The 25,630-nt window shown below is 54.2% G+C and overlaps 2 protein-coding genes across 2 annotated transcripts in view; both read right to left on the minus strand.

The window, feature by feature from the left end:
• HS3ST6 (heparan sulfate-glucosamine 3-sulfotransferase 6) overlaps window positions 1-4,063 on the minus strand; it is a 29,311-nt gene extending 25,248 nt beyond the window's left edge. Inside the window, exon 1 of the mRNA XM_082064251.1 lies at window positions 3,700-4,063. Within this exon, the coding sequence (XP_081920377.1) occupies window positions 3,700-4,058 (359 nt within the window). The 5' untranslated portion in view covers window positions 4,059-4,063. The remainder of the gene's footprint in view (window positions 1-3,699) is intronic.
• An 18,094-nt stretch (window positions 4,064-22,157) lies between these two features.
• MSRB1 (methionine sulfoxide reductase B1) lies at window positions 22,158-25,009 on the minus strand. The gene is made up of 4 exons (XM_082064405.1): window positions 24,919-25,009; window positions 24,274-24,416; window positions 24,039-24,153; window positions 22,158-23,429 (listed from the first exon to the last, which is right to left on the minus strand). Exons 1-4 carry the CDS (start codon window positions 24,971-24,973, stop codon window positions 23,398-23,400), a joined length of 345 nt encoding a protein of 114 aa, XP_081920531.1. The 5' UTR covers window positions 24,974-25,009; the 3' UTR covers window positions 22,158-23,397.
• Between the last annotated feature and the right edge of the window lie 621 nt (window positions 25,010-25,630).

Below are 25,630 nucleotides of genomic sequence, written 5' to 3' on the forward strand. Positions count from 1 at the left end.
CCCCAGCATGGTTTAACACACGCACAGGAGCGCAGTGCGATACACGGCGAACCGCACAAACAGTTCCTCCCCCCGCATGCAAACCTGTGTGTGCTGCAGCTGATCACAAGGGGAAATTACAATTAAAAGCTAAATTCAGCCTGCAAGTGATCCAGAGCTCTGGGATGGCTTTGAAGCACCAGAGGATGCTCGGCAGTGATGCCAGGAGGCGTTTGCTAACTATCGCTAGCCATCCCATAGTACTTTTTGCTGCTTCTGTCCCAAACTGTAAGGAAATAAGGAATTCTTTACAATTCCTATGAAATCCAGGGATGTGGAGGGTCCCTGGGAGCCCTGGCCTGGCCCCTCCTGTGGGACTCTTGCTTGGGCTACTGAAAAAAAGCCAGAAGAGAGGAAAGACAAGAGGGATTCGGATGATGGATCATACAAGGAAACAAACAGAGCAAAACTGCACCAACATCAGCTCAATCCAACAAAGTTTTGGTGGACAGAGAGAAGGAAACTGTTCTTTGCATGAGCTACATCAGGCTGAAATCCCCCAAACTCCCTTTTATGCTAGCCAGCATCTGCAAAAACCTTTCCCTGCACCACCTTCGTGCCCAAAAGCTGTCATTATCCACCGTTTCTCCTGCCTTTTTCACCCCCAGCACCAGAACTGCCAAGGCTGCACCGAATTATGGTGCAACTCTGAACCTTCAAGCAACATCAGGCGGCTGCGTGGGAAACCAGCCGGGCTCCGGCAGCCAAAAAGGGCACAATCCTGTGCAAAGATCTCAGCTACGCCCCCAAAGTGTCGCCAGTGGAGCAGAGCAGCGGCTGCTGGAGCACAGAGCCCACAGCCCCGCTCGCACGGGCACCGTACGGAACACAAACACCCCGGGCACCCCAATTGCCGCCTGTGACCCCGACTCTGCTCCCCCGGCACCGGGAAGTCCCTGTGCTGGACACGGGCGCTGCTCTACAGACACCAAGGGGGTGACGCTGCCAGCATGCTGAGCACCTCTGCAATGAAGTTCTAAATATCATTGGCAAACATCTATTTAATTAAGTTCCTACGTTTGCCTTTGCCTACACTTCTGTAAAGCAGACAGACAGACACACAGACAGGTTCCCAGGTTCCCAACCAGGACACTTGCGATCCCCAAACCCCCATGTGAGCAGACATGCCACCATCACTGTTTCTTATTTAGCTTTACTTTAAGCAGTCCTGAGTGCCAAAAAAAATTAAAACAGTGTTTTGCTTTAGGATAAAGCGTCACGTCATGCTCGGATTATCCATTAGGTAATTTATGTTGCAGTCTAGAAAAGGTGTTTAATCTACTTATAATTAGCTAAACCTATAGCAACTCAAGGAATTTCATATGAGATGCTTGCTGCTTGCGCTGAACATTTTCTTCTCACTAGAAAAAAGAACTACTCAAAAAAAGGGACTTCTGGTTATTTCAAATTTAAATAAAATAAAACACTCTGGTAAGAACAAATGGTTTCTGCCAGTAACATAACACTGTAATATAAACTACTCAGCACCCACAACCAGTTACTTCTGCCACAGCTGTGAAATCACTATGGAACTGGACAACCAAGAAAGAACAACATAATTCTGTGGCGATATTTCCAAGGGAATTCTTTTTTCTTCTCCCCAGATTTACTTAAGACAAGCAACGACCTACAGGTGCCTTCGGGCCAAATATCTTGGCACGAGAAGCAGCTGGTGTAATTTTGGTTTCCTAGCAAGTTCAAATATTTTAAAAATGTTTACACCACTTCGAGATATTCATTGGAAAAACCTGAACTTCTGTCCAACTTCTATTTTCCTCTGCTCCAAACACACCCCAGCTTTAAGCATTTAGCTTTGTCTGGCTTTCCCAGGGAAAAAACCCTCAGCAGAGCAAAGTCTTGTAAAGAAGACAAAACAGTGGCAAAGAGAAGAGGAAACTAAGGAAAATAGTTGTGCCCGTGATTAAAAACACTCTTAACTCTATGCAGAGTTAAAGCAAAACGTCTACCGATTTTTTTCTCACTAGAAAGGATGCAACTTCTCCCCAGCACTGCATACGCTGCCCTGCGATGCGTCTGGCCGCGCCGAAAACCTTCCCTGCTCTAGCTCTCCAAATGTACCACAACCATATGCAGAATAGTCTTAAAACATTTCACTGGTACCAGGCCAGGCTCCCTGCGAGCACTTACAGCACTGAAAACTCACTACACAGCAATCCAAACCGAAGATTTATTCATTCTTGCTGTGGTCCACCCTGCAAACGTCTCGCTGGACCATGGCGAGCAATATGAAAGCGTTCGATCTTCCTCATTTTAATTATGTGCTTGCAGTCATCAAACTCCCATTCTGCCAAGTGAGACCTGTCTTGTAATCCTCACCCAAAAAGATTAGTTATCATCATTATTGTTTCTAGAGCAGCGTAGATACAAATGGAACTGAGAAATGAGCTAATAAATCACGGCATTATTATTAATACAGTCATAAAAATAAGTGCGCTACTTACTGTGTTTGAAGGTGTGTTAAGTCAATAACTTTACAGTCCAGATGTGGCCTTACAGAGCTGAAACTCTGCGGGTAAAATTACCGCTAAAATTACACTTGCCATTAAACACGCTGATTTTCACAGGTTATTATTTTGGCAAGGATTGCAGAGTTGCAGCCTTCCCCAAAACATCAAGAAATATTAAGAGCATGTAAGAAATAAAGTATTCCCGCGGGGCCTGGGGAGAACGGGATGGAGAGGCAGGAAGGACAGGGAGAGCTACTCCTTTTATTATTTTCAGATGTTTCTCCGAGAACACCGCAGCGCTTTTATAAATCTACACATTTGGACTCTCTTCAAAATAACGGACCAGATTCTTTTGCTGCCTTCAAGGGACTCGGTTCTCTGACTCCGCTTGGCCCGGCCACTCAGGAGTTGGCCAGGAGACGGGAGTTTAATAGACACCACATGCACAGTAGCTGCTCTTCCGAATGCTTTATCGCCTGAAGAGTTCAATTCCATTGAAACCCTCAAAACTAAACAACTCCTTTGAATCGATACGGCTCTGCCCTTTGACACAAACCTACCGAGGAATTCCAGCGACACTGGTTTACCCTTCCCCTGCCTTCACCAGTTCACTGCTCCAGTTCTCAGCCAGGATCAAACCCGGTTCTCCAGGTCCTCGCTCCCTTTATTTTTATAAGCCACTCGAATAAAATAATTCCTAAATGAACCCGGTGGGGAAACAGTGGGATGACTAAGAATAAAGTGTTAAAGGTTAAAATCGCAAAGCCTGGATAATTAAAAAAGCCAATTTCTGCTGCCGACTGTCCTCCTGCCGGTCACCTGTCCCCGGCCGGCTGGGCTGCGCAGGACGGGGGACACGGGGACATGCTCTCACGCTCCCATCACTCCCGACTTCAGCAGCGGCCCCGAAAAACCAGCCCCCTCCCCAAGCAAGGCGGAGGGTCGGAGCTGACCCCCCACCCCCGCCGTGAACCGCAGCTCAGGTCCCTTCGCATCCCCCGTTGGGACCCGCATCCTCCCCGCCGCTCTCAGCCCCTCGAACCCCCTTTATCTCCAGGGACCCGCCGATCCCGGACCAGCCTGTTGCAGAGCAACCCAGCAAGGCACCGGAGTGGGGAGCAATTAAACACGGCTCGGAGCTTCACTAGCGATTCTCAGCCCAAACCCGCTCTCCCCCCCGCCCCGCCGTTACCTGTACCAGCGCAGTCCCTTCTCGTAGCACCTGTCGAAGAAGTGGGGTTCGGCACCCACGGCTCGCACGCCCGGGTGCGCCCGCAGGAACTCCAGCAGCGCCCGCGTCCCTCCCTTCTTCACCCCCACGATAATGGCCTGGGGGAACCGCCGGCTGCCGCCTCCCCCCGCCACCCCCGGCCCCGCGTCCCCCGGCCCGTCGGGGAGGGCGGCGGGCGGCGGCAGCAGCAGGGCGGGCGGCAGAGGTTCGCAGGGCCCGGGCAGGCAGTAGAAGAAGTAGGTGAAGAAGAGGATCATGGTGAGGAGCAGCGAGGCGCGGCGGCCCCCGACGGGTCCCAGCAGCCGCCCGCTACATCCCATCGGGGGCCGCGACCGGCCCCGCCGGGCAGCGCATCCCGCCCCGCCGCCCCCCCCGAGCGCTCCCCTCCGCGCCCACCCGGCCCCTCCCCTCCACGCCCACCCGCGGGGCGGGGGACGGCGCGCTACACGCGCGTGGGGGCGGCCACGCCCTGAGGGGAGGGTGTGGGGGGTGGCACACGCGTGGGGCACCGCCGGGATCCCCCGGGGAGCGGGACACCCCCTGCGCAGCCCCTGGGTGGGGAGCAGCCCGGGCCGGGCAGCCCCGCTCCCGCCCGCCCCTCCGAGGAGCCGCAGCCGAAGCGCTCCCGGCCCCGCTGCGACGCGTTTGCTCATCTTTTCCCATCCGACTCCTTATTTTTTTTCCTCCTCTTGTTATAATTTCTGGGGCTGTCGCGGGTGTTTTCGGCCGCTCCCATCGTGCAGGGAATCCCAGCAATAAAATCAAAAGCCATGACCGCGGGGGTAGCGCAATGCCAGGCAATTAGCAAGCAGCACCCGGAGAGGCAGTGCTAATTAGGCTGCATGGGCTCCCACTGTAGGCGTGGAAACACAGCCCCCGTCTCCGTGTATTTATTGTTTGGGATGGGAAGGATGGTCCTGAGTTTCCACCCATCCCCCTGCACCTTCTGAAATAAGCCCCAAAGCAGGAGTTTGGGTGTTGTGATTTAAAATAAGTGTGTGTAGTGGCTGGTGGGTGGGATGAGGTGGTTTTCCTGATGCTGCTGGGGAAACCCCATTCCCTAGGGCCCAAAGCAATGTGCATCCTGGGTGCCAAATAAATAAAACCCATCTGGTGCTACAGCATTGGTGACATGCGGGAGCTGGACCCCACGGCAAGTGGCTGCACAGGCAGCATCTCTGGGTGCTGCCAGCTGGGCTCAGGCCATGCACACAGCGACGGCACCATCCCAGCAGCGTGTGCCATCACCAAACACAACACAGCCCAGGTCCAGCCCCAGGGTGCCCATGCCTGGGGGGTCCCGTGGGGTCATCACACCTGGGACTTGCTGCAGCTTCCCTGAAATGCTGCTGGGGTCCACCCTGCGCCATGCCTTGAAACCCCAAGACTAATTTCCAGTGTTGTGCTAAAGCCTTCCTTTTGTGTACCTGAGATCAGCAGTCTCTTAATTAACCTATTAATATAATTACCTCTTTTTATAATTAGATCCCCTGAGTCTTCTAAGAGAGAGAGCCTGGCGGGGAGGGGGAAGATCCGTGGCCTGAGACCAGAGAAGGTGCAGACCTACACGAACCCAGCTGTGTTGGGAGGCAGCGATGCTCCTGTGTGCTGCACCATTGCACACCTGGATGATGGCATAACTGCAAGGCAGCATGGTTGCACGATGGCATGGTTGCAAGACTGCCCAGTTTTGTGACAGCCAGGCTGCAGGGTGGCAGAGCTGCAGGGTGACAGGGCTGCAGGACGGCAGGTTTGCACGGCTGCAGGGTGGCACAGTTGCAGGGTGGCCAGGCTGCAGCAGGACTGGTCCCTGTGCCCTCTCGTGGCTGGTGCTCAGAGGCTGCGCTGGGGCTGCCTGGCCCATCCTGCACAGTGGCTTTGCAACCAGAGGAAATAACTGCGCGAGTGCGACTGGAGATCCCTTCCAATTCGCAACACAAAGGTTCCCCAGGGAAAAAGGAGGAGAAAAGATTATGACGAGGAAGTGAATCTGTTATCGGGAGCAGTTTGATAAATAAAAACACATCCAAAATCTGCCGCATGGCGCTTGCCAGCTCTTGCTGGGTTTACGTAAGCAATTAGAAATAGGAACTGTTTCACTCGGGGCCAGAGCGGGTGGGAACCGCTCCAGCTCCCTGTTTGGGTTGGTGGGGGGGATGTTGTTGTTGTTGGAAAATGCCAATTTGTCAAAATGGAAATGTTTGGCAAGAATATATCCATTTTGACAAACTTCAGTCAAAACACAGCCAGGGAGGCTGTGGAAAGGCAGGCAGGGGAGCACAGCGCAGCCACCCTCCTCATCCTCAGTGCAGGGGATCCCCAGGGGTGCAGGGCTGGGCTCCCCGGGATGAGCTGATGCAGCAACACCTTTCAGCACTACCAGCTCCTCCCCTGTCCACAGGTGCTGCCGTGGCCCAGCGCTTACTGCTGTTTGGGCACAGTCTGAGAAGCAGCAGCTTTTGCTTTCTCACCTTCAAAATCGGGGAAAAAGGCTTAAAATGTGAGCTGGGAGCTCACTGTGAACACTTGGGCTGTGCCCAAGGCTTCCCCAGCCCCATGTTCGGATGAGCTGGTGGGTGGCCTTGCAGGACAGTCTCCAGCTTCAGCCGAGATCCCCGTGGACAAGGACCATCCCCCTGCCTTGCTGGCAGCTCAAGCAATTGAGGATAACAAGTACTCAGGTGCCATTTTTTAAGCAAAATCAAGACATTTGGTGTGAAAAAAAGAAAAAGGTGTCCTGTAATGATGCTCTCCACACTCGACGCCCTTGGCCAGCAGCAGATGCCATCACATGTCCATGGCTGCCCAAGGAGCACTGTGTGGGACATGGGACATGGACCTTAGCCAGCAGGGCCAGTGCCCAGTGCCACTCTGGTCCCCTGTCCTCTGCCAGGTCACCACTGGCAGCCATGGACCCACAGCCCCCCAGGGCGCAGCCGGCCCCCAAGGCCACTCACAGCACGTGGGAGCCCCAGGGCAGAGGCAGATAAAAGTGTTTGGGGCTGTCACTGGCGTTAGGAATGGGCTGTGAGCACTGGCAAGGAGTGGCACGCAGACACCGCAGATGTGGAGGGAGCCTCCGCGTTTCCGAGCTCTGACTGATGAGATGCAAGTTCTGGACATTCCACTCACTGTATCACCAATGGGCTTTGAACCCCAGAGACAATTGTCTCCACTGAAAGACAATAAAGGTCATTTTTCCCCCCTGGGGTCCTGGCAGGAGCAAGCGGATACCCGGGAAGCCCCAGGTCCTGGCTGGCAGCTTCAGCAGCTCCCCAGGTGCAGGGACAACCAGGGAACCGTGGACAAAGATGCTCCATGGAGGAGCTGGAGTGCAGCCAAAGGACCACGGGGTGGCTGCCAAGGGGAAGAAGTGGGACACAACCGAGCTGGCCCAGAGGTCCGGCAGCAGTGATGCCCTGGGGGGCTCCCTCCAGGCAGGTTAATTGCCCTCTCTGAAGCCAGGGCTGTACCTGCCAGCATCCCTGGGGGTGGCTAAGGAGGCACAGGGATGGAGCAGGATGCCAGGGTAGCCACCCGTGCAGCTCCCTGCAACCCATCCTGGGGCTCACACAGAGCAGAGGGGTTAAGCAGCCCCTCACGGGCTGAAATCCTGGTCCCGAAACAGATGACATTCACACCTAATCTGGGACATCCAAGTGATAAGCCCCGCCAAGAGCCAAACAGAACAACATTAATGTGGTGCCACATGAACTCAATGCTCCCCTTGTCCTTCCTCTCCCTTACCCCCAAACCAGGTGGTCCAAGCAGGATGGGACCCTAGATAACCAGCCACGACCCCAACACCGCGACCAGCCCCGTCTCCAGAGCCCCTCCCCGCTGCAGCCGGCAGGAGCCACAGCACGGGTGCTCTGGGATTTCCCAAAGTTTGTTATTACAAAGAAAAAAAGGGCTCAAGGGATCAGTGGGGATGAAAAATGCTTTAGAAACACGGGAGATCATTTAACAGGTCACCTCTCCAGCAGAGCTTGCCAAGCTGGTAAAGGCGAACAAACTTATTAAGGCGCGCACAGCTTGATTTAAAACGGCTGCTCCCAAACAGCCAATTACTCCGGGCCGTTCCAATCCAATTAGGAAGGCTGTTTCCCCGATTAGAGCGGTGTGTTTTACAAATACAGCACAACTCCTCGGGTTCAAAGAGCAACCCATAAAAGGGAGCTTGGGAAGAGACAAGCCAGTGCCTGCAGCCAGGGGAGACAAACCCCATCCCTGTCCTTGTCCCCAGGGATGTGGGTACCACAGGGGACAGGATGCTGGAGCCCCAGGCACGGTGACACACGCTGGAAGAGCAGCTCTGTCCTGTGACTGTCCCTAAAGCAGCACAGCCCAGACAGCCAAGGACACAGGATCTCCAAGCTGTGGTCCCCACCAGGGGCTGGGCTCTGGGGACATGGAGATGGGGGATGCCACCGGGGGCTCTGTCAGTGCCACCCCTAGGTAGTCCCCTCCAGGGTCTCAGCAAAGGCCACCCCTTGTCACCCAGCTCAGCTGGCCCGTGACATTAGCAACCCTTTCCCCAGACACTTGGTGAACTTTGAGATTTACCCACTAGCTATTGAAAAAAAAAATTAAAACCAAAAATCATCCAACCTTGACACAATGTCCTAGGGGGATTTGCCCTGATCCTGCAGGGAGGAGAGGCAGATTTTAGAGGGAGAAACACAGAGGAGACCACAGGGCCAGCCGAGCTAGGATGGATACGAGCACGAAGGAGGAGGAACGAATTGCATCTCCCTCTAATTGGGATCACGGGTGCTGCAGTGCAGCAAACAAGTCAATATCCTCGGACCAGGGGTTCCCATCACCTTGGGCAGAGGAGACACCAACAAACTCATAATTGTGCTCACATGGAGGATGAAAAATGAACCCACAGACTCCATCCTTGGTCCAAGAGGCTGAGCCAGGCTCAGGAAGGACCAGGGCTGGGCCTGAGCCATAGCTCCAGCGCCTTCACGTCCAAACCCTCACCGCAACCGCTCCGACGGGTTCGCTGCACAATCCTGGCGCGCGGCCACCTCTGGGGTGTAGCACAGCCCCTGTTATTAAAATGTGTGACAGCAGCCTCAAGATGGAAAGTGAAGTTGTACATTCTCCATCTGAAACTCTGGGAGGAATTTCAAGCAGGGGAATGCAATTTCCAGCCTGGAGCAGAGCCAGCAGCGCCAGGGCGAGATTTTTCTTAATATGGTTTTGCAAAACTCCAACACAGAAAATTGCCCGTAGCTATAGCAATACCAGCAAGCTGGAGACGCCCCGCTCAGGGAGGAGGCAAAGCATTTGCACAACAAAACACCCACCAACTCCAACAAGTGTGCTGTCCCCTGCCACCAACGGGATGTTCGGTCACTGTATCTCCCCGCTCCAGCCCGGTCTCCAAGGGGATCTGGGGACTGAGCCACACGGAGGGTGCGTGGATGAGGGCAAAGCCGCTCTCCTGCGCATCCCAGGAAGGGAGCACCATCCCGGGAGCAAGGGTTTTGCCTGGGGAAGTGACGTCCCTAGTATCGGGCATGGGACATCCCCAGGGGACAGCAGGACAATGCACCTTCCTGCAGTGGCATGGGTGACCAAACAGCCACTCGGCATTTCACAGGAGGAAAAGCCGGTGCTGGCAGCGCCGAAGGGAGGACGCGGCTTTCCCAGACCCTCAGCACTTGCAGGTCTCCGCTCTCCCTACCAGCCCCAGAGCGATGTGGGTTCAGCAGTGCCACCTCATTCTCATAACGGCGTTTTGGGGCAGCAGCCCCCCAGGCCACAGGACCCCCGGCAGCACAGACAGCGCTGGCTCCCAGCCAGCTACAGTTACAAAAGGAGCCTTCTCCCTGTTTCTGCTTTTGATTTAAATAATCCCAACAAGGGGATAAGGCAGCCAAAACCCACTGATTTTTATTTTTTTTTTAAAGCTTCAATTTAAAAAAATAAGATAAATGAAATGTGTGATTTTTATTACCGCAGGCAGAGCTGCAGAGTATCAGAGACATCCCTTCGCTACCCAAACCGCTCTCCCCAGGACACCAGCTATTAGCGGTGCCATCCCAAGCTCTCAGACACCCTTCGCACAGCATCCCAGCTCTTGCTTCTTCATTTCCCATCGCGAACACAGACTCTGGGCTGACTGCAATTACTGGTGCCCTCCTGGGTGAAGATGCCAAAGTGACAACAGTTTCACATCATCCCATGAGTGAAAAATTACAGGGATGGGGAAGAAGCACAAAAGTGAAGGTGCTTTTTGTGTGTGTTTTTGTTTGTTTAATTTGCTGTGATCCAGCAGCCGGTCACACAGGTCTGCAGATGCAGGGATTTCTGCATCTCTGCTCCATGAATCTGCACCATGAGTGGTTGACTGACCAGCCAGGGATACTTGACAACCTCTTACCTGCTCTTCACAAGGAACTATAATTACATGTTCATTGCTAATCCCATTTAGAGTTAATTACATGCTAAATGGATGTATCTGTAATCTGCTGGAAAGCATCCCAATAAAGGCTCTGAGCAGCCCATAAATATGTACGTGGATGCAGGTATTTGTTCTGCTGGGTGTTTCACCACCCGGTGCTCATTTGCAGGTCTAAATCAAGAGTTTCATCCCATTTGCATCGGGAGGAGACACAGCATCAGCTCAGCTCGAGGGAGACTGCGAATACAGGGGAATTCTCCTGGTCACAGCAAGTGAGACCTGACCACAGCAGCACCGAACCCATCAGCTCTGGTAGCAACATGGCTGGGATGGGGCCAGTCTGGCAGATAAAACAGCATACCACACTGAAATTCCTCATTTCTTCTTTAAAAATCTATCTACAGCAGGCTAATAGTAGGCTTGCCACATGGTTTAATCCCAATTTTTAGCTGGGAGCTGACTCAGTTTGGGTCACATCCCCATTGCATTTGCCCCTGTTGCTGGAGAATTATATCCCAAACTCTCATAAAAATCAGCTGGGAGGTGCCCAGAGTTGTTCTCAATGGAGCAACTGGCACAGCTGTGCACATCTTCCCTGGACACAGATGATGTGAAAAACCCCTGGGGGAGCTGGATTTTGCAAGCAAATCACCTTACAAGTTTCCTCTTTTATTTTTTTTTTTTTTTAAAAAGACACCACAAACCCAAATCCATCTGGGAGTTGTTTTGTTTCTTTGCCCTCTAAAAAATAATGTCACCAGTCAGCAAAGCTCCAGCATGCCCAGTACTAATTCCATGCACAGGTTGGGGGGAGCTTTCGTTTGGCTCCAGTTCAGCCAAATATTCAGTGGGTGGAGGAAGAGGAAGGTGTGGGATGGAGAGCTGGAACACCTGGAGCAAAGCTGAGCAGTAACCAAAGGCAAAGCAGAGTTTAAGAAAATGTCTCAAATGGATGGAGGAGAAAAAGCAGAGTTCAGAGGGCTCCCTGCTGATGGCAAGGCGGGAGGCTGGGGACCAACTGTCCTTCTGCTGTGGACTTGGTTGGGTTTTGGAAACAGGCAAAAAAAAAGCGGTGTCAAAGGAGGAGGCAAAACCAATCAATAGATTAAACCCTGGGCAGCTGCACCTCCTGCAAAACTTCCTTGCCGTGGGCAACGCAGATTCCAGAGCTTAGTGCGATAAAACCTGAATTTCACAAGTTTTCAGTATTAGCAGAGGTCCGGGACTGCCACTTTGGGTCAGAATCCTGACTTTTAGTCCCCACAAGACTGAGATGGTCCCGCTCCCTGGGCCAGCCCAGAGCTCTTGTGATCTCACGGTTGATGCTGGTCTGACCCTGGCACTGGGCAGTGGCTGTCCCTGGTGTCATCTATTTCCCAAGCAGCCCTGCCAGCAGTGTTTAAGACACATAGAGGGGTAATGAATGTTCTTTGTCTGTTTTCATTGTCTATTCCAGTCTTAATTCTGCAAAAGCCCTACGACAGCAAAATATTGCACCATTAAGAACAGCTAATGAACAGATAATGATTCAGGTAATGAACACAAGCAGCTAATTCTCTAATTCCCCCCAATAGTGGAATGCATCATGTGCACTCATGAATTACAGCTGCCAAAATAACAACCCGAGCAGCCAGCAGGTCACCCTGGAGCCGCGTTTGCCAAGTGCATCATGACCCCACTTTCTGGGTGAAAAACACCCACTTTCTGGCAAGACCTTGGGTCCCACCAAGGAGCAGCGAGTGGAATGTGGGCACGGCTGCCTGCCAGGAGCTCCTACCAGCACGAGGGCAGGGTCCGATTCTGCTCATCGCTCATCATCTGCCATGCACATACGGAAGCAATCAGTGGGGAAAAGGCTGGAAAACCTCCAAGATGGGTGCGGGGTCCGCTCACCTTCCCACAGCCCTGCGGCTGCGATTCCTCCCGCACCAATAAACCGCAGGTGCTGGGGAATCTGAGCACTTGCCCACACGCTTCAATTCCATTTAGATCCTGCCTCCCTGGCCCCTTCCCGGCTCCATGCAGCAGGGAAAGCTTTGGGGTAAAAACAGTTCCATTTAGAGACAAAAGCCTCTTGGCGGTGAGGATCTCATTTCCTGGGGACTGGAGGCACCTGGTTCCAATAGTGCAGGCACCCACACATGCTGTGGGACCCTGCATGCCCCATCCCTTCCCCAAAAAGGCAGCTCATTGCTCACCAGCCCTGCAGGAAGGAGCTGGGGCTTCATCTGGAGCCAGGGTGATGACAGGAGCTTTCAGGAAAATCATGCAGGCTCTGCCATGTCAGGGGAAATGGAGTCAGGACCAAAGCTGCCAGTGACCTGAGGCTGGGCAGAGAGAGCTGCCCTGGGACCAGCATTGCTCCGTAGGGCTCGTGGCACCCACCAGCATCCCATGCCTCAGGGCTTCAACTGAATATTTGGATGCCCGTGCTCCAGGACCACAGGGACCACCTGCCCACCATCCCCTGAATAGGGATGTGTCTGGGACTAGCCTGCCCCAGCTGTGCCTTCCAGAGCATCCCTGCATCCCTCTCCCTTGTGTCCATCCTTTCCAGGACATCCCTGTATCCCTCTCCCTTGTGTCCATCCTTTCCAGGACATCCCTGCATCCCTCTCCCCTGTGTCCATGCTTTCCAGGACATCTCTGCATCCCTCTCCCTTGTGTCCATCCCTTCCAGGGCATCCCTGTAACCTTCTCCCTTGTGTCCATCCCTTCCAGGGCATCCCTGTATCCCTCTCCCTCATGTCCATCCTTTCCAGGACATCCCTGCATCCCTCTCCCTTGTGTCCACCTCCACCTCTAACTCTCATGGCTATTGGAGCTCCTTGGAGCATCCTCTGCCTCCCCAAAACACCCGAGGCTGCCCAAAAGGTGTGTGTGGTAACTCAATGCTGGAGGACCCAATGGTGTTCACCCACTCCACACAACACCAGGCACAGAGCCAGGACAGGGTCCAGGCCCCCCCAGTCCCTCTCCTGCTGCTCACTGCAGCAGGACCAGCCCGACGGACCCGCCATCCCAGGGCTCATGTGAACACCCTGTGGTCATTTTTAACCTCAGATCTTTGGTGTTATTAATAACATACATGTGGGTCTCACTTCCCCGTGGGATAACATCTGGGGGATATTCATCACGGCCACCGCGGGCTGCAGCCCCCCGCTCTCCCCGCCGTGTGGGATGGGTCACATCTGAGCACCAAACTGCTTGATGTGGAGTCATTAGCATGCACAGACTTCCAGCCCAATTACTTGACAGATGAAATCAAGATCCATCAGACTTATTGTTTGCATCTGGAGCGCTGCATCCGCACATACTCCTCCTCCCCAGCCGCGGCTGTGCCAGTGTTGGTTTCATCTGGATGTCATTTACTGCAGCTTGGCATATGGGAATGTATCAAACACACCATCATAAAATTAGCCCTACACATCAGCAGTTACCCACAGCACCTTCAGAAAGGAGATGATGTGCTGTTTCCCAGCCCTTGTCTCTCTGTCTTTTTTCCTGTTTTTCCTCCCAGGTTTGCTCTCCTGGCGAACACAGATCACACCACAACCTGTTTGCAGTTTCAGTTTTGCAGCGAAGCTGCTGCTATTCTACCAACCGATTTTACACAAAGGAACAATTATGCTTCACTTCTACCCATTAACACGTTCGACAGCACTGAGCTCACTTTAGGAGTAAAAAAAAAAGTTGCATCAGAAATATTTGAGGTGCTGAAGTCAGCAGGCAGGTGTTGGGGCTGACGTGGTGCCCGGCAGCGCGCCAGGCCCAGCTGAAATCTTCTCATCCAGGTGATTCCAGCCCAAAAATGCAGGTGTGGGGATGGGGCTGACACCCCAGCACAGCCCGACCAGCCCTGCGGCAGCTCCGAGCCATGGGGGGAACCAGGGGCTGCCCCAAGACAGGGACTGAGCAGCAGAAGGAATTCGGGTTTCTTTTTTTTCTCCCCTGTATCCCATCTGTCCTTAATTTCTTTGGGGGTTTCGCTCCAAATTCTTCAGATTCTACGGCAAATGTTTTGCAGTCCTCGGCTCAGCTCGCCTTGGCGGCCGCCTGCAACCAGAGCAGAGGGAAGGGAAAATACCGACTCTGCAAATTCGCCAGCAAATAACCCACATCTGACCAGCACTGGGAGCCTTTACTGGGGCTGTGCCAGCCCATCCTTCTGTGCAGCAGCAGGGGACAACAGATTTGGTGGCAGGGGACACCAGAGCGCACACCAGCCCCGGTTCCAGCCTCCATCCATTGGTCTCTCCGTGCTCCACACGTGCCGTGGGGTCTCAAGCTCTGCCCTAGTTCTGCCAGCACCTGGATCCAATGGTGCCGGTCCTGCCCGGGGATGCAGCCACGGCCACGCTGTCCCTGGGCATCCCTTCCCCTCCTGCTGACCTCAGCACCGCCAGGCAGATGTCAGCCTTGACAGAGCTCTGAGGAGACACGTTTCCATTTGCTCTTATCATCTGTAGCACTTGTTTTGCCCTACTTTGCAATTATAAGATGGTAGCTCTGGGCTTACAAACAAATGCAAAAGCCTCAGGCTAGGGAGCAAAACAGCGTCACACATGTACCCATCCCTGCACCAAGCAGCAGCATGGTATGACATATGCTACAGTCACTGCTAATTAGCCACTAATTTTACAGACTTCTTCCTGGTTTGCAGTCACTTGACCTTTCCCATGGCTGGAGCCAGAGCTCTCCCACTGGCACGAGGACCCCAGCTCAGCCACAACCCTGTCCCCAGGGTGCCGGGACAGACCAGGGAGCATCAGGACACACACACAGAGCCTGGCTGAGGCCGAGTTCGGGGCGGCCACAGGTCCCCTTGGGTGCCCCCGCCTCTCTGGGACACCATGTTCCAAAAACCTCTCCCCAAAAAGCAGAAATTCAGATCTTGCACAATACTGGGTAAAAATGATCCTGTTCCAACAGCAACTCATACAAACCCACATACACGTTCAATTTAGACCCAGTTTTGGAGATTTAAGCAGTGCCTTGGTTTGACACAGGCTGTCTGCACGTTCCCTCTCCAGCACCCATGTCCAAGCCACGGAGCTTGTGAAGTATCAGGATACACGCCAGCCTCAAACAGAGAAATTAAACAAATACCGTGCATATTTTGGCGACTCGCACGTGAGCAGCTGTAATTGAAGACACGATCTGTCTCGCCCTTCAGCATGTATTGGCAAATTACTCATTATTTCCCAGAGTTTAATCTGCATTGAGGCAGAGGCATTCATCTCGCGTTTGCCGCTCACAGGGAGCCCAGAAACAAGAAACACACCAGGCTTATCATCACCCATCTTGCAAACCCGTGCTGAGAAATCCCAATGCACCCATTGCCCTGCTCTGCCCCGGAGGGTAAAATCCCTTGCCAAGAGCCTGAGGGACCACAGCAGACCCTGTCCTGGGGAAACCCAGCACAGAGCTGCAGCCCCCCCTTCCAACACCTCCAGCCATTGCCATCCAGACGGGTCCCACTGGGGATGGACATGAGCCCCCGCAATACAGTTTCCCTGCAAAGACCTGCGTGGGCTCCCAGGTCTCTGCAAGACTGAGGCACCCACAAAACAGGGCATTTTTTAAGGACTGTGGGTGCATTCAGGGCAGGGGGTGCAGCACCCCCAGGATCCACCACCCAGACCAGGGACCACATGCTGCAGCTCCCACCCCACAGCCAACATTTCACCCTGACGTTGACTTGCATTTATGCGACATCTATTGTTCACTTTTTAAAATACACAATGAAGTGCGTAAGATGAGGTCTCAGGGCTTAACAGAGGTTTAACAGAGCTGAGCCCCTTGCAAGGCTCTGGAGCAGCTACTCACCGAATGGGACCACTGGGACGAGGGTTTGGTCCTGGTTGCTCCCTCCTTTATCCTTGCTCAGGGCGATGCCTGAGCCAGGTGGACCAATTCAGCCCTGTCAGTGTCCTCAGCCCTGCCCAGCGCTCCCTGCTGCACCTGTGTGGGCAGGATCGGGTCCCCAGCGCCCGTTTCTCAGAGCTCTCAGCTGGCTCACACCCGGCTCCAGCACAGTCCATGTATCAGGCTCGTCCCCAACTGATAAATCCAGGTCTGCCAAGCACAGGGGCAAGCAGGGCTGAGATCTCCATGCCCATCAGCTGGTGCTTCTGGGCTGGGAAAGGGCAGATTTCAGGTTGCCCAGAGAGGTGGTGGATACCCCATCCTTGGAGACATCCCAGGCCAGGCTGTGCGTGGGCTGAGCAGGAAAAACGGACAATCTCCAGTATTGCATCTGAGGAGCCATCAGTGAAATGAGCTATTTTAATTAAAGGCAATCTAAGTTATGCAGTAATGTCAGGAGAGATGATAGAAAACATTGCACTTGGCCTGGCCGGCAGAGAAGGAGGTTTGTCACGAGCTTCATTAGCCCATGACCCATCACCAACCTCAGCCCCTGTGCACTCATGCAAACTTGCACCACAAACCCCGCTCGTTTCGAGCCAGAATTACTGGGAAAACACCAGATCACCTGATATCTGTCCCGCCATCCGGGATGGATGGAAAGCACCACGGTCAGGGTGAGCTGGCCTGGACAGACAGCAGGAGCCACGCCATGTCCCCACACCTGGACGGACAGATGGACAGACACAGGACGTGGCAGCAACTCCCGCCTGCCCTGAGCGTTTCCTGAGCATTTCATCCCCGTCAGAGCCTTGACGCTTTGCCTGCCAGAGCCAGCGACTTAAATTAAGCTGAGATTAACTAGTTTGATCTCTTACTTTGAATTTTATGCCTGCAAGATTTTTTTTTTAAGTGCAGAGAAGTTAATTTCCAGCAGAGCTGTCGTGCTGCTGGCAGGCGCAGCCACGGCCGTAAAATACCAGCCCTGGTTCAAGACGTCAGAGAGGAACAAAGATAGACTGTGATGCAGAAAAGATGCACGCATTTAAAATAATCTCCAAAGAACGCAGCACAGCCCTGAAGACACATGTCTCCAGCGTCCCTCCCGAGCTGATCATTCCCTCTTTATACAGATTGCCACGCTTGTTCCCTCCTGATGGCTTTCCAGTCTTTATTTTGCATATAATAACGATGCAAAAAGCATCGTTTCCCCCCGGTCCCTCCATGAAGCCCCTCGCCGGGTGCCGCTCACCAAGGACATGTGTCCTGTCACTGCAGAGCACCCAGAGCCACAGCCCACGGCCACGCAGAAAACATGGGGTTTGCAGAAATTCTTGGCAGTCCTCCCACAGCTTCCCTACTCCTGAAATTAAAGGACTGAGCCACAGCAACCCCTCCATCTAAATTAAAACGAGCTATATTTACTGTTCATGCTAATTGAATTATATTAACTCCGAGCTGGATGATAAGCAGAGTCGTCCCTTACAGTTCCTGGCCTTAATATGTTTAGTGTTCAGACAAATGCACGCCAGTGTGTCATCGTGTTCAAAGCGGAGGAATTTGGTCCTGGGCTATTTTCATCCTGCCCTGACAAGGCTGGCCGGGAACTTGGGGTTTTTTGGAGGGTTGTGGTGTGGAAGCGCTGGTGAGTCCAGTGCAAATGCTGCATTTGTTCGCCCGGCACCGTCGCTGGTGCCGGATGGTGATGGTAGCGCCGAAACAGGGTTGGGCAATGCCGATGCCGTGAAGGCACCAAGCAGAGAGCAGCACCAAGGATGGAAGCGGCTTCTCCCCCTGATCCATAACCCCCATTTCTGCAGGGCTAATATGTGACATTTAGGAACATGGTTTAGTGCCTGAGTTAGGTTAATGGTTGGACTTGATGACCTTGAGGTTCTCTTCCAACCAAAATGATTCTACACTTCTGTACAGGGCAAGATCCAACAACTTCCTCCTCCTGCTGTAGGATCTGGCCCCTGCGGTGCCATCCCCACTGTCCCCATGCAGGTGTGGAGGGACACGGTGGCCACAGCCCACAGCACCCACCCCAGCACTGGGGCAGCGAAGGGGCCCGGCCTGGGCAGGGCACCCCGAGGTGACAGGACAGAGCAGGAGAATGTGCCAGGGGCCCTCACCCCATCGAGATGAACTTTTAATTGGAAAAACTCGGGCAGGAGGCTTCAATAAGACCAAAGGGCCCTGCCAAGAGTCACACTTCTTATGTTGAAGTGCACAAAAGCTGGACATGTAAGACACAAAGAAAGCACTGTCAGGGCAGGCCAGTGCCAGCCAGCAAATACATAACAGTGGGAACATGAAATATTAATCACTGGTGCATAAAACAATAGGAAAAACCTGCCTTTTGAGGCAGTCATCAATCCTCACTCAGCAGGGAACATCAAGAGATGCTAATACTATACAGGTTCTGCTTAAATATTTGCCTTCCTTAATGCTCACGCAAGAAGCATTTGCTTTGAAGTTGAAAATAGACTGTAAATGTCTTTTGTGTGAGATGAAACATGATAAGACATGAAACCAGGAGGCTAAACTGCAGTTAATCATAGTGGTTTTACAAGCAACAAATCATTATTGTAGACAGTAAAGTGGATCGGTTAAAAGCGCGCGCCACGAGGATCGCAGAGAGGAGAGCCCCGGGTGGGCATCGCCCAGCACCGAGGGGGTTTTGGGTCGTGGACCATCGGGGTGGCCACGGGAGCAGCTGCAGTGCTGGACCGATGCTGGTGCAGGGCTGGAGTGATGCTGGGAGGGCTGGACCGATGCTGGTGCAAGGCTGGAGTGATGCTGGAAGGGCTGGATTGATGCTGACACAGCTCAGAGCAGCTTTCCCTGTTGGTGCCTTTCCCCATGGCCACAGGATGTACATGATGTATTTTGGGGCAGTTTCCCCGGCGCAGGAAGGCAGGAGTGCTGCGGGCATCCCTGCACCAGCCCTGCCGTTTTGGAAGCTGGTATTGGCTCTGGCTGCACCCATGGTACAGGATGGGCTTTTGGCTGGGGGTGATTATTCCCACCCTGGGCAGACTCTGTCAGAGCCAGAAGAAAAATCAGTATAATCAAATTAAATAGTATTACCTGAAAATAAAACAGTTTCAGAGCAAATATGAGGCCTTGGTACTTATTTTTTAAATGTTCTTTAAGCTTCAACAATGGTTTGCTGCTTCCCTTACCTACAGTCATGCTGAATAAAGCTATAGCTAAGCAGAAAGTTGAATGTATTCATGAGGGGTTCATGTCTACATCTCTCTCAGAGAAAGCAAAAGTAACTACAAATAGCGCTATGCCAGAAACTGGTTTCTTGACCAACAACGTTGCTTCAGCACGCGATGGACTGGTTCATTCTAGAGCGGGAAGCCACCCCAAAATCTCGGGATGCGCTTTGGCTGAGGACAGGACCGCGGTGGCCGCAGCTCTGGCGCCGGGGAAGGGAAGGATGACAGCGCCGGCAGCTCCCGGCATGTCCTGGCACAACCGGCAGCCGAGTGCGGGAACGCGGCTGCACCGCTGCAAAAATGAAGCTCATGATTAGAAGTGATGTGCGCTTGAGAGTGTGAGATGAGAACCCAAAGCAAGTGTATGACTGATTAACAAAAAAACCCTAATTGCCTTTAAAAGTTGGATCTCAACAGCTGGGAAGTAAAAAGTAAAAAAAAAAAAAAAAAATTAAATTTTCCTTGGGCTAAACATTTTTCCAACACGCTGAGACTCGCTTTGAATGTTTCCAGTCATTATCTCCCTAATTAATGCACACCACAAACCGAAAACAAATTTCTCCACCTCGTGGCTCCGGGAGGATTAACAAATCTCAGGAAGGGGGTCGGCAATTCCCCCCCTCAGTGAGAGGCATCTTGGGTTGGGGGGCAGCCCGGAATAAGGAGAGATGGAGTTGTTATTGGCAAATGAAGTGGAATAAGCCTTTAATTTTCCCCAGCTGTTGCTGGATGTGCTGAGGGGCAGGTGAGCTCCTGGGATGGAGCGGCAACGGGGAGGCACCGCAACTCCCGACAGCCCCACGTCATTGGGAAATCAGGGATGCGTAGCGGTTTTTAAGTTCTTAAATTTTTTGTAACTATCATCACTTTTTAATTAAAATTAAATGACACAAATAAAAAAGAAGGAGCCACCCCCATTGCAATACAAGTGAAAATTCCAGGTAGAAGCAGAGGGGTGCAGGCAGGCGACCGCATGGCCAGCCGGCTCGCTCCTCCTGCACTGGCTCCAAGAAAAAACAATAATTAGAGCTTCCTACTGCCTCCAGGTCATTTTCTTTTGCCTTGTGTAACATAATTTCTATAGGGCTTGTCATCTTTATTAGGAGAATTAATTTAAATCTTGCTGTGCTCTGGTCCGCCGGAGCCATCCTGAGGAGGGTCAAAGAGGCAGGTCCTCTTCATGGCATGCAAATAAAATATTTAAAAAATTAAAAAGGGAGGTCAGCTGGAGGCTACAGCAGAGGAAATTAATGATTTTTTAAACAACCAGGGAAGTTTGTGTCGGCCTGGTAACGTAATTCAATTTCACTAAACTCGCATCATTGATATGGGGCCGCTTTTGTCCAACTAAGCAAAATCCTCTTATTAAGGCAGAATTGTCATTAGTGTAATAATGGAATGAAGATGAATGGTGGGGGTGATGGGGCAGCAGTCCAGTGGGCGTGATGGGGATGGCGGGTGCTGCAGCACAAGGGAAGGGCTGAAGATGCTTGGGGCACCCGAAGAGCTCTGGGGAAGGACAAGGGACTGGGGGGTGGCCGGGACATCTCAGGGTGCTCAGGGGCAGGGATGGGATCTGCCCTGCAAGGTCGCACTCTCAGCACCAGGATCCAGCCTCAAGTCCTTGACCCCCTGCCAAAATCCCGGCTCTGCTGGACTTCCAGGAAAATCTCCCATCCCTATTTAAACCATCCTGAGATTTTTTGGCTTTGGGCAATTTTCCTCCAGGTGGATGCATAGGAATAGAGAGGACACTGCCGCGTCACCCCAGCCTCATCCTTCCCTCCCTGCAGCGCCTGGGGAAGGGTTGGGAGAAGGAAAAGCTCTTGCACCCTCCCGTGCCCATGTCCACAAACTGCACAGGCAGTGGGGGAGCGTGGCTGGGGCCCACGAGCGGGAGGAATCATCGCTGTCTCTTTGCCACCAGCGAGGTTTCCTTCCACTGCAGCATCTCAGGGGAACACCCCCAAAAATCCCTTCCTCCCCAGCAGGCGAGGGGCAGCATGGCAGGAGGTGTCCCTGTCCCGGGGACCAATGCTCCAGGGTGGGATGCAGAGGGGCAGCTCCTGCCCTTCGAGGCTCACGTGGGCATCACCAGACCAGGAGCAAAGCAAAAGATCAGGGGATTAACTGATCAAAAAGCAGCTCTAACCTTCAGGCTGGAAACTGATTAGGGCTGGACATTGTCCCATGCACAGGGAAAGCAGTGAGGACAATGCCACGGGACACAAGCCAGCGGTAGAGCAGGAGGGACACGTGGCGCTGGCGCCTGCGCTCCAGAGAGGACTTTACTCCCTTGGAGGAGGGAACTGGAGTTGGGCAAAGCTCAGCTTAAGTTTCCAGCCTCCAGGAACCCAGTATCCAGCTCTGATGGGGTGAAGAGACCTCTGTGAAGCAGAGAGGGTTGTAGCTTCCAGTCTTCTAGGCAGCTTCATGCAGGGAAACTATTGTGAGACACCGCTAAAGCTTGTATGCCCTCTGCCCAGAAATCCTGCCAGCCCAGAGGTACCAAGAACACACTATGAAACAAGCTAAAACCAGCTTCAATTGGGAAAAAATGCTTCCCCAGTGAAAGTTCAGACCTTGGGAATGCCCTAAGATCTCTAACACATAAGCACCCCCCTTTCACATGGCAAAACCTGGAGTAACAGTAACAGATACAGGATAAAACCACATGCACCGACCTCAGGCCAGCCCTCTGGGTTGTCAGAACATATTCACACCTCAGGTCTGCAGCTGGAGACAGAGATTCCAGCTGAAATCTGCTCTCAGCCCCCTGGCCAGGGCCTTTCCCTGTGCTTGTGCCTCCCCCGCGCGATTCGCCCACCGATGCAGCCTCCCTGTCCCTGCAACCGACACCGGGCAAATGCACCAGTGCTTTTTAAAAGAGGTTCTTTCTCCAACACAGTGAATCAGTGCTTTATTTTCAGTATTGAAAGAGGTACGAGACCAGCAGTGAGCTCCAGGTAGAGCTGGTGCATTGCACTTTTTATTGGTGCCCTTGTAACAGTGAGACTGAGGCAAAATGCACGTTGAGAAAAGCTTCCGACGTGACCCTGGGCACAGCTGCACCAGAACAGCATCAACATGTTGCACTAGAGCTGCACCACCAGCCCCACGGGCCAGCAAAAGGCTTCGCCGTCTGCCAAAATCCTTGTGTATTGATTCCCAAGAGGAGGATTTGGTTTCTGGGCAGGGAGGGAAGGCCACGAATCAGATGTGGAATTAAGGAGAAATCAGTGTCGCAGCCCTTCTGAGTGCAGAGGGAATGCAAATGTGATTCCTAAAGCCTGAGTTGTGCAAAGCGCAGTCCGTTAGCTGATACCGGCCTCCCCTGCACCTGTGTACGGCACGGAGGAGCCGCTGGTGCCACTTGAGTCTATAGCACAGTGATAAATCTGGTGTAAGGCCAAGTCAGAACCAAGCCCAGAGGACATGGGAAATCTGCAACTGTCTCTACTGTGTGCAGGATGGGTAGAAGGGTAAAATATCTGGATGCTGTCTGGGGGGGGGTCATAAAATCATCCTTGCCCTAGCACCCTGGAAGGGTTTATATAGGGCAATTCATACCATGATCCCAGCCCAGAATAGCACCAGAGATTAACCCAGACTTTGACCTCAGCTAATCCAGCGTCACTCCCTAGAAATGCCGGTGGAGTGACTCTGGATTGCATCGGTGTGAGTTTTAATGTGTCCTGGCTCAGCTGAAGTCAACAGAGAAGCTGTCAGCAGAGGCAGGACCGCAGGCACACGTGCTGCTCTAATGGAAAAAGAGCCCAAAAAGACTCAGTAGTAGCTGCTACCAGCAGAGGTGAGGATGCTGGGGAGAACAGATGGGGGAAAAGGGTGGGTAAAACGAAGAGCTGCAGCCTTTGCATCACCCCAGTTTGTGTGACACACACTCAGGCACAGGTCACGCAGCCCAGCACCCAGCAAACCTTCAGCACCCCTTTTCCCCTTCGCCTTCCCCGTGCTCCTCCCAGCACCCTGGACTGGAACAGCACCAAGGGGGAACCAGCCTGGGAACACCAGAAGCTTCTTCAGGGTTTCTCTTGCTTCCAGTGCCCCCTTGATGGGCCGGAGCGTCCCCTGGCGTGACAGCAGGCTCAGCCCCAGCGCAGTGTGCCGAGCAGAGCAGCTCGCTTACTTCTCCTGCAGGTGCTCATCTGCTTTGCCTAAAAGAGCAGGGAGGAAAAATCAGGGCTGCTGTTTCTTGCTCCAGAACCCCCAGTCCCTTTTATGCTACACGCAGCTGACATCTCACAGTCCGACAAGCAGGTCAGCAAGTCGTGGCTGAGGTGCTGCACTGAACTGGACCTCCCAAAGCCTTTTTCTGACTCAGAGGACACAAACATCACGATAACCCCAACGGCAAGAAGCCCAGACTCCCTACCCGTGGGGCAGCTGCAGTTCTCAGAGCTCCCACCTGATTTCCCCAAGGAGTGACCCAGCAAACCCTCCCAGCCCCGTTTCTGCCAGCACAGGAGCTCCTGCCCTCGCTTTGCACCCCCAGCAGAAACCCCAGAATCTCACCTGCCCCTCGGGGACCTGCGGCCACATCTGGGAGCTCCAGCACCCTCCGCGTTTCACCAGGGGAGCTCGGGAGCCCCCACTGAGCCGAGTCACACATGCGAGATTTGTTGAGGGTGCGAGCTGCTCCGCAGCTTATCTAAAGAACCAGCTACCCCACCCAAAAGCAGTTCATCGCACACACACACTGCTATCAGCAGCTTCCCCAAAAATAACTACATGGGCTGAAACCGCTGCCAAGCCACAGCCTTTACCTTTTGGGAGGAACTTCAGCGAGCTGCTGAATATTCAGAAGCGGGACTGCCCCCTCTTCGGGCCATCATTAAGGAACTCGTGGCCCAGCCCGTTGCCACACTTGCCACAAGACACCTGGAAGTGCAAGGAGAGGGTTGAGCAGTGAGCAGTCGTTCTCAGCTCACAGGCTCATGACAAAAAAGCCCGTGGGGTTGTGTTTTTTCTTCTGATTCCCAAGCGTTTCAGCCTCGTCACCTTCAGAGCCCCCGGGCGCTCCTTGCGCTTGGCCACGCTGTCCTCGCGGAGGGTCTCGGTGAATGCCGGCCACGGGGACGAGTGCTCGTACTTGGCGCGGCTGGAGAACAGCTCGTGGCCACACTTGGCACAGACGTAGATGCCTGGGGGGCAAGGGGGAAGGAGAGGGGTCAGTGCTGGGGGGCAGCCCCACTGCCCCGCTCCCCAGCAGCCATTGCCATGACAGGGGGGCAGCAGTGGGGACACATCAATGGGGTACACGGGACACCCCAGCGGCTGCTGCCAGAGCCCCGGGGCCAGGCGGGGGCTTTGGGACATGGGGCAGGACCCACATCTCCTACAAGGCTCCTCTGTAGGATGGATCCCCCCAAACCAGCCCCTACGGGGACCCCCAGCATCTTCCCCACCCCCACGGGGGGGACTCCTCGACAAGGACCTCAGAGAGGGGACCCCGAACCCGGTCCCCACGGGTGGAAGATGCCCCACGGGAAGGGCACTCACATCCCCACCCCGCCACGCACTCACGCCGGGGAATTCCGCATTTTCGGGGGACACCCCCTGCTCCTCTGGATCCACGGAGGGATTCCCTAGAAGCCACCCCAATCCCACGGGGACCCACGGGGATCCCCTCCCCGCCCCGCTCACCCGGTTGGAAGTGATCCTTGAACACCTCGCCCCCAAAAAACGAGCAGAAGGACATGGCTGCGCCCGCCGCCCCGGCCCGGTTCCGCTCGCCCCGGCCCCGCCCCGGCCCCGCCTCCGTCACCGCTCCGCGGCCGGCAGGGGGCGCTGCGGGGCAGCCGATACCGGGGGGTCCCGGTACCCACGGGGGGGCCCAGCTCCGCCCCCCCATCCTCCGTGGGCAATGCCGGGCCCCGCAGCCCCGCGCAGGCTCCCGGGGATGCGGGGCGGGGGGAGGGAAGCGGGGAGGGGCGAGGACCCGGTGCGGTCCTGCGGATGCTCCGGCACCGGCGGCTGGAGCCGGGTGAGCTCCAGCTCGGCACCGGTCATCGGCACCCGGGACCGGGACCAGGACGGACCCAGCCTGCAGCAACGGCTCTTCACCCCCAGCACCGGCACCGATCCTCCTCTCCCGGCACCGGCATCAGCCCTTGGATCCCGGCACCGGGACCTGCCGGTCTCCTTCAGCGCCGGCACCGGCATCGTCTCTTCTTCCCCAGCACAGGGTCCACTACTTCCCCAACACCGGGGCTGACCCTCCGCCTTTCCCCTCATCCCCGGTACCGCTTCTCCTCCGGTACCGGGACCAGCCCGTCTCCCCGGTGGCACCGGGACTGCTCGTCCTTCTCCAGCACCAGGACCGACCCTCCCCCGACTCATCGTGACGCCCCTTCTG

The sequence above is a fragment of the Streptopelia decaocto genome (assembly GCF_964273445.1).
Source record: "Streptopelia decaocto genome assembly, chromosome: 13".
Lineage (NCBI taxonomy): Eukaryota > Metazoa > Chordata > Aves > Columbiformes > Columbidae > Streptopelia > Streptopelia decaocto.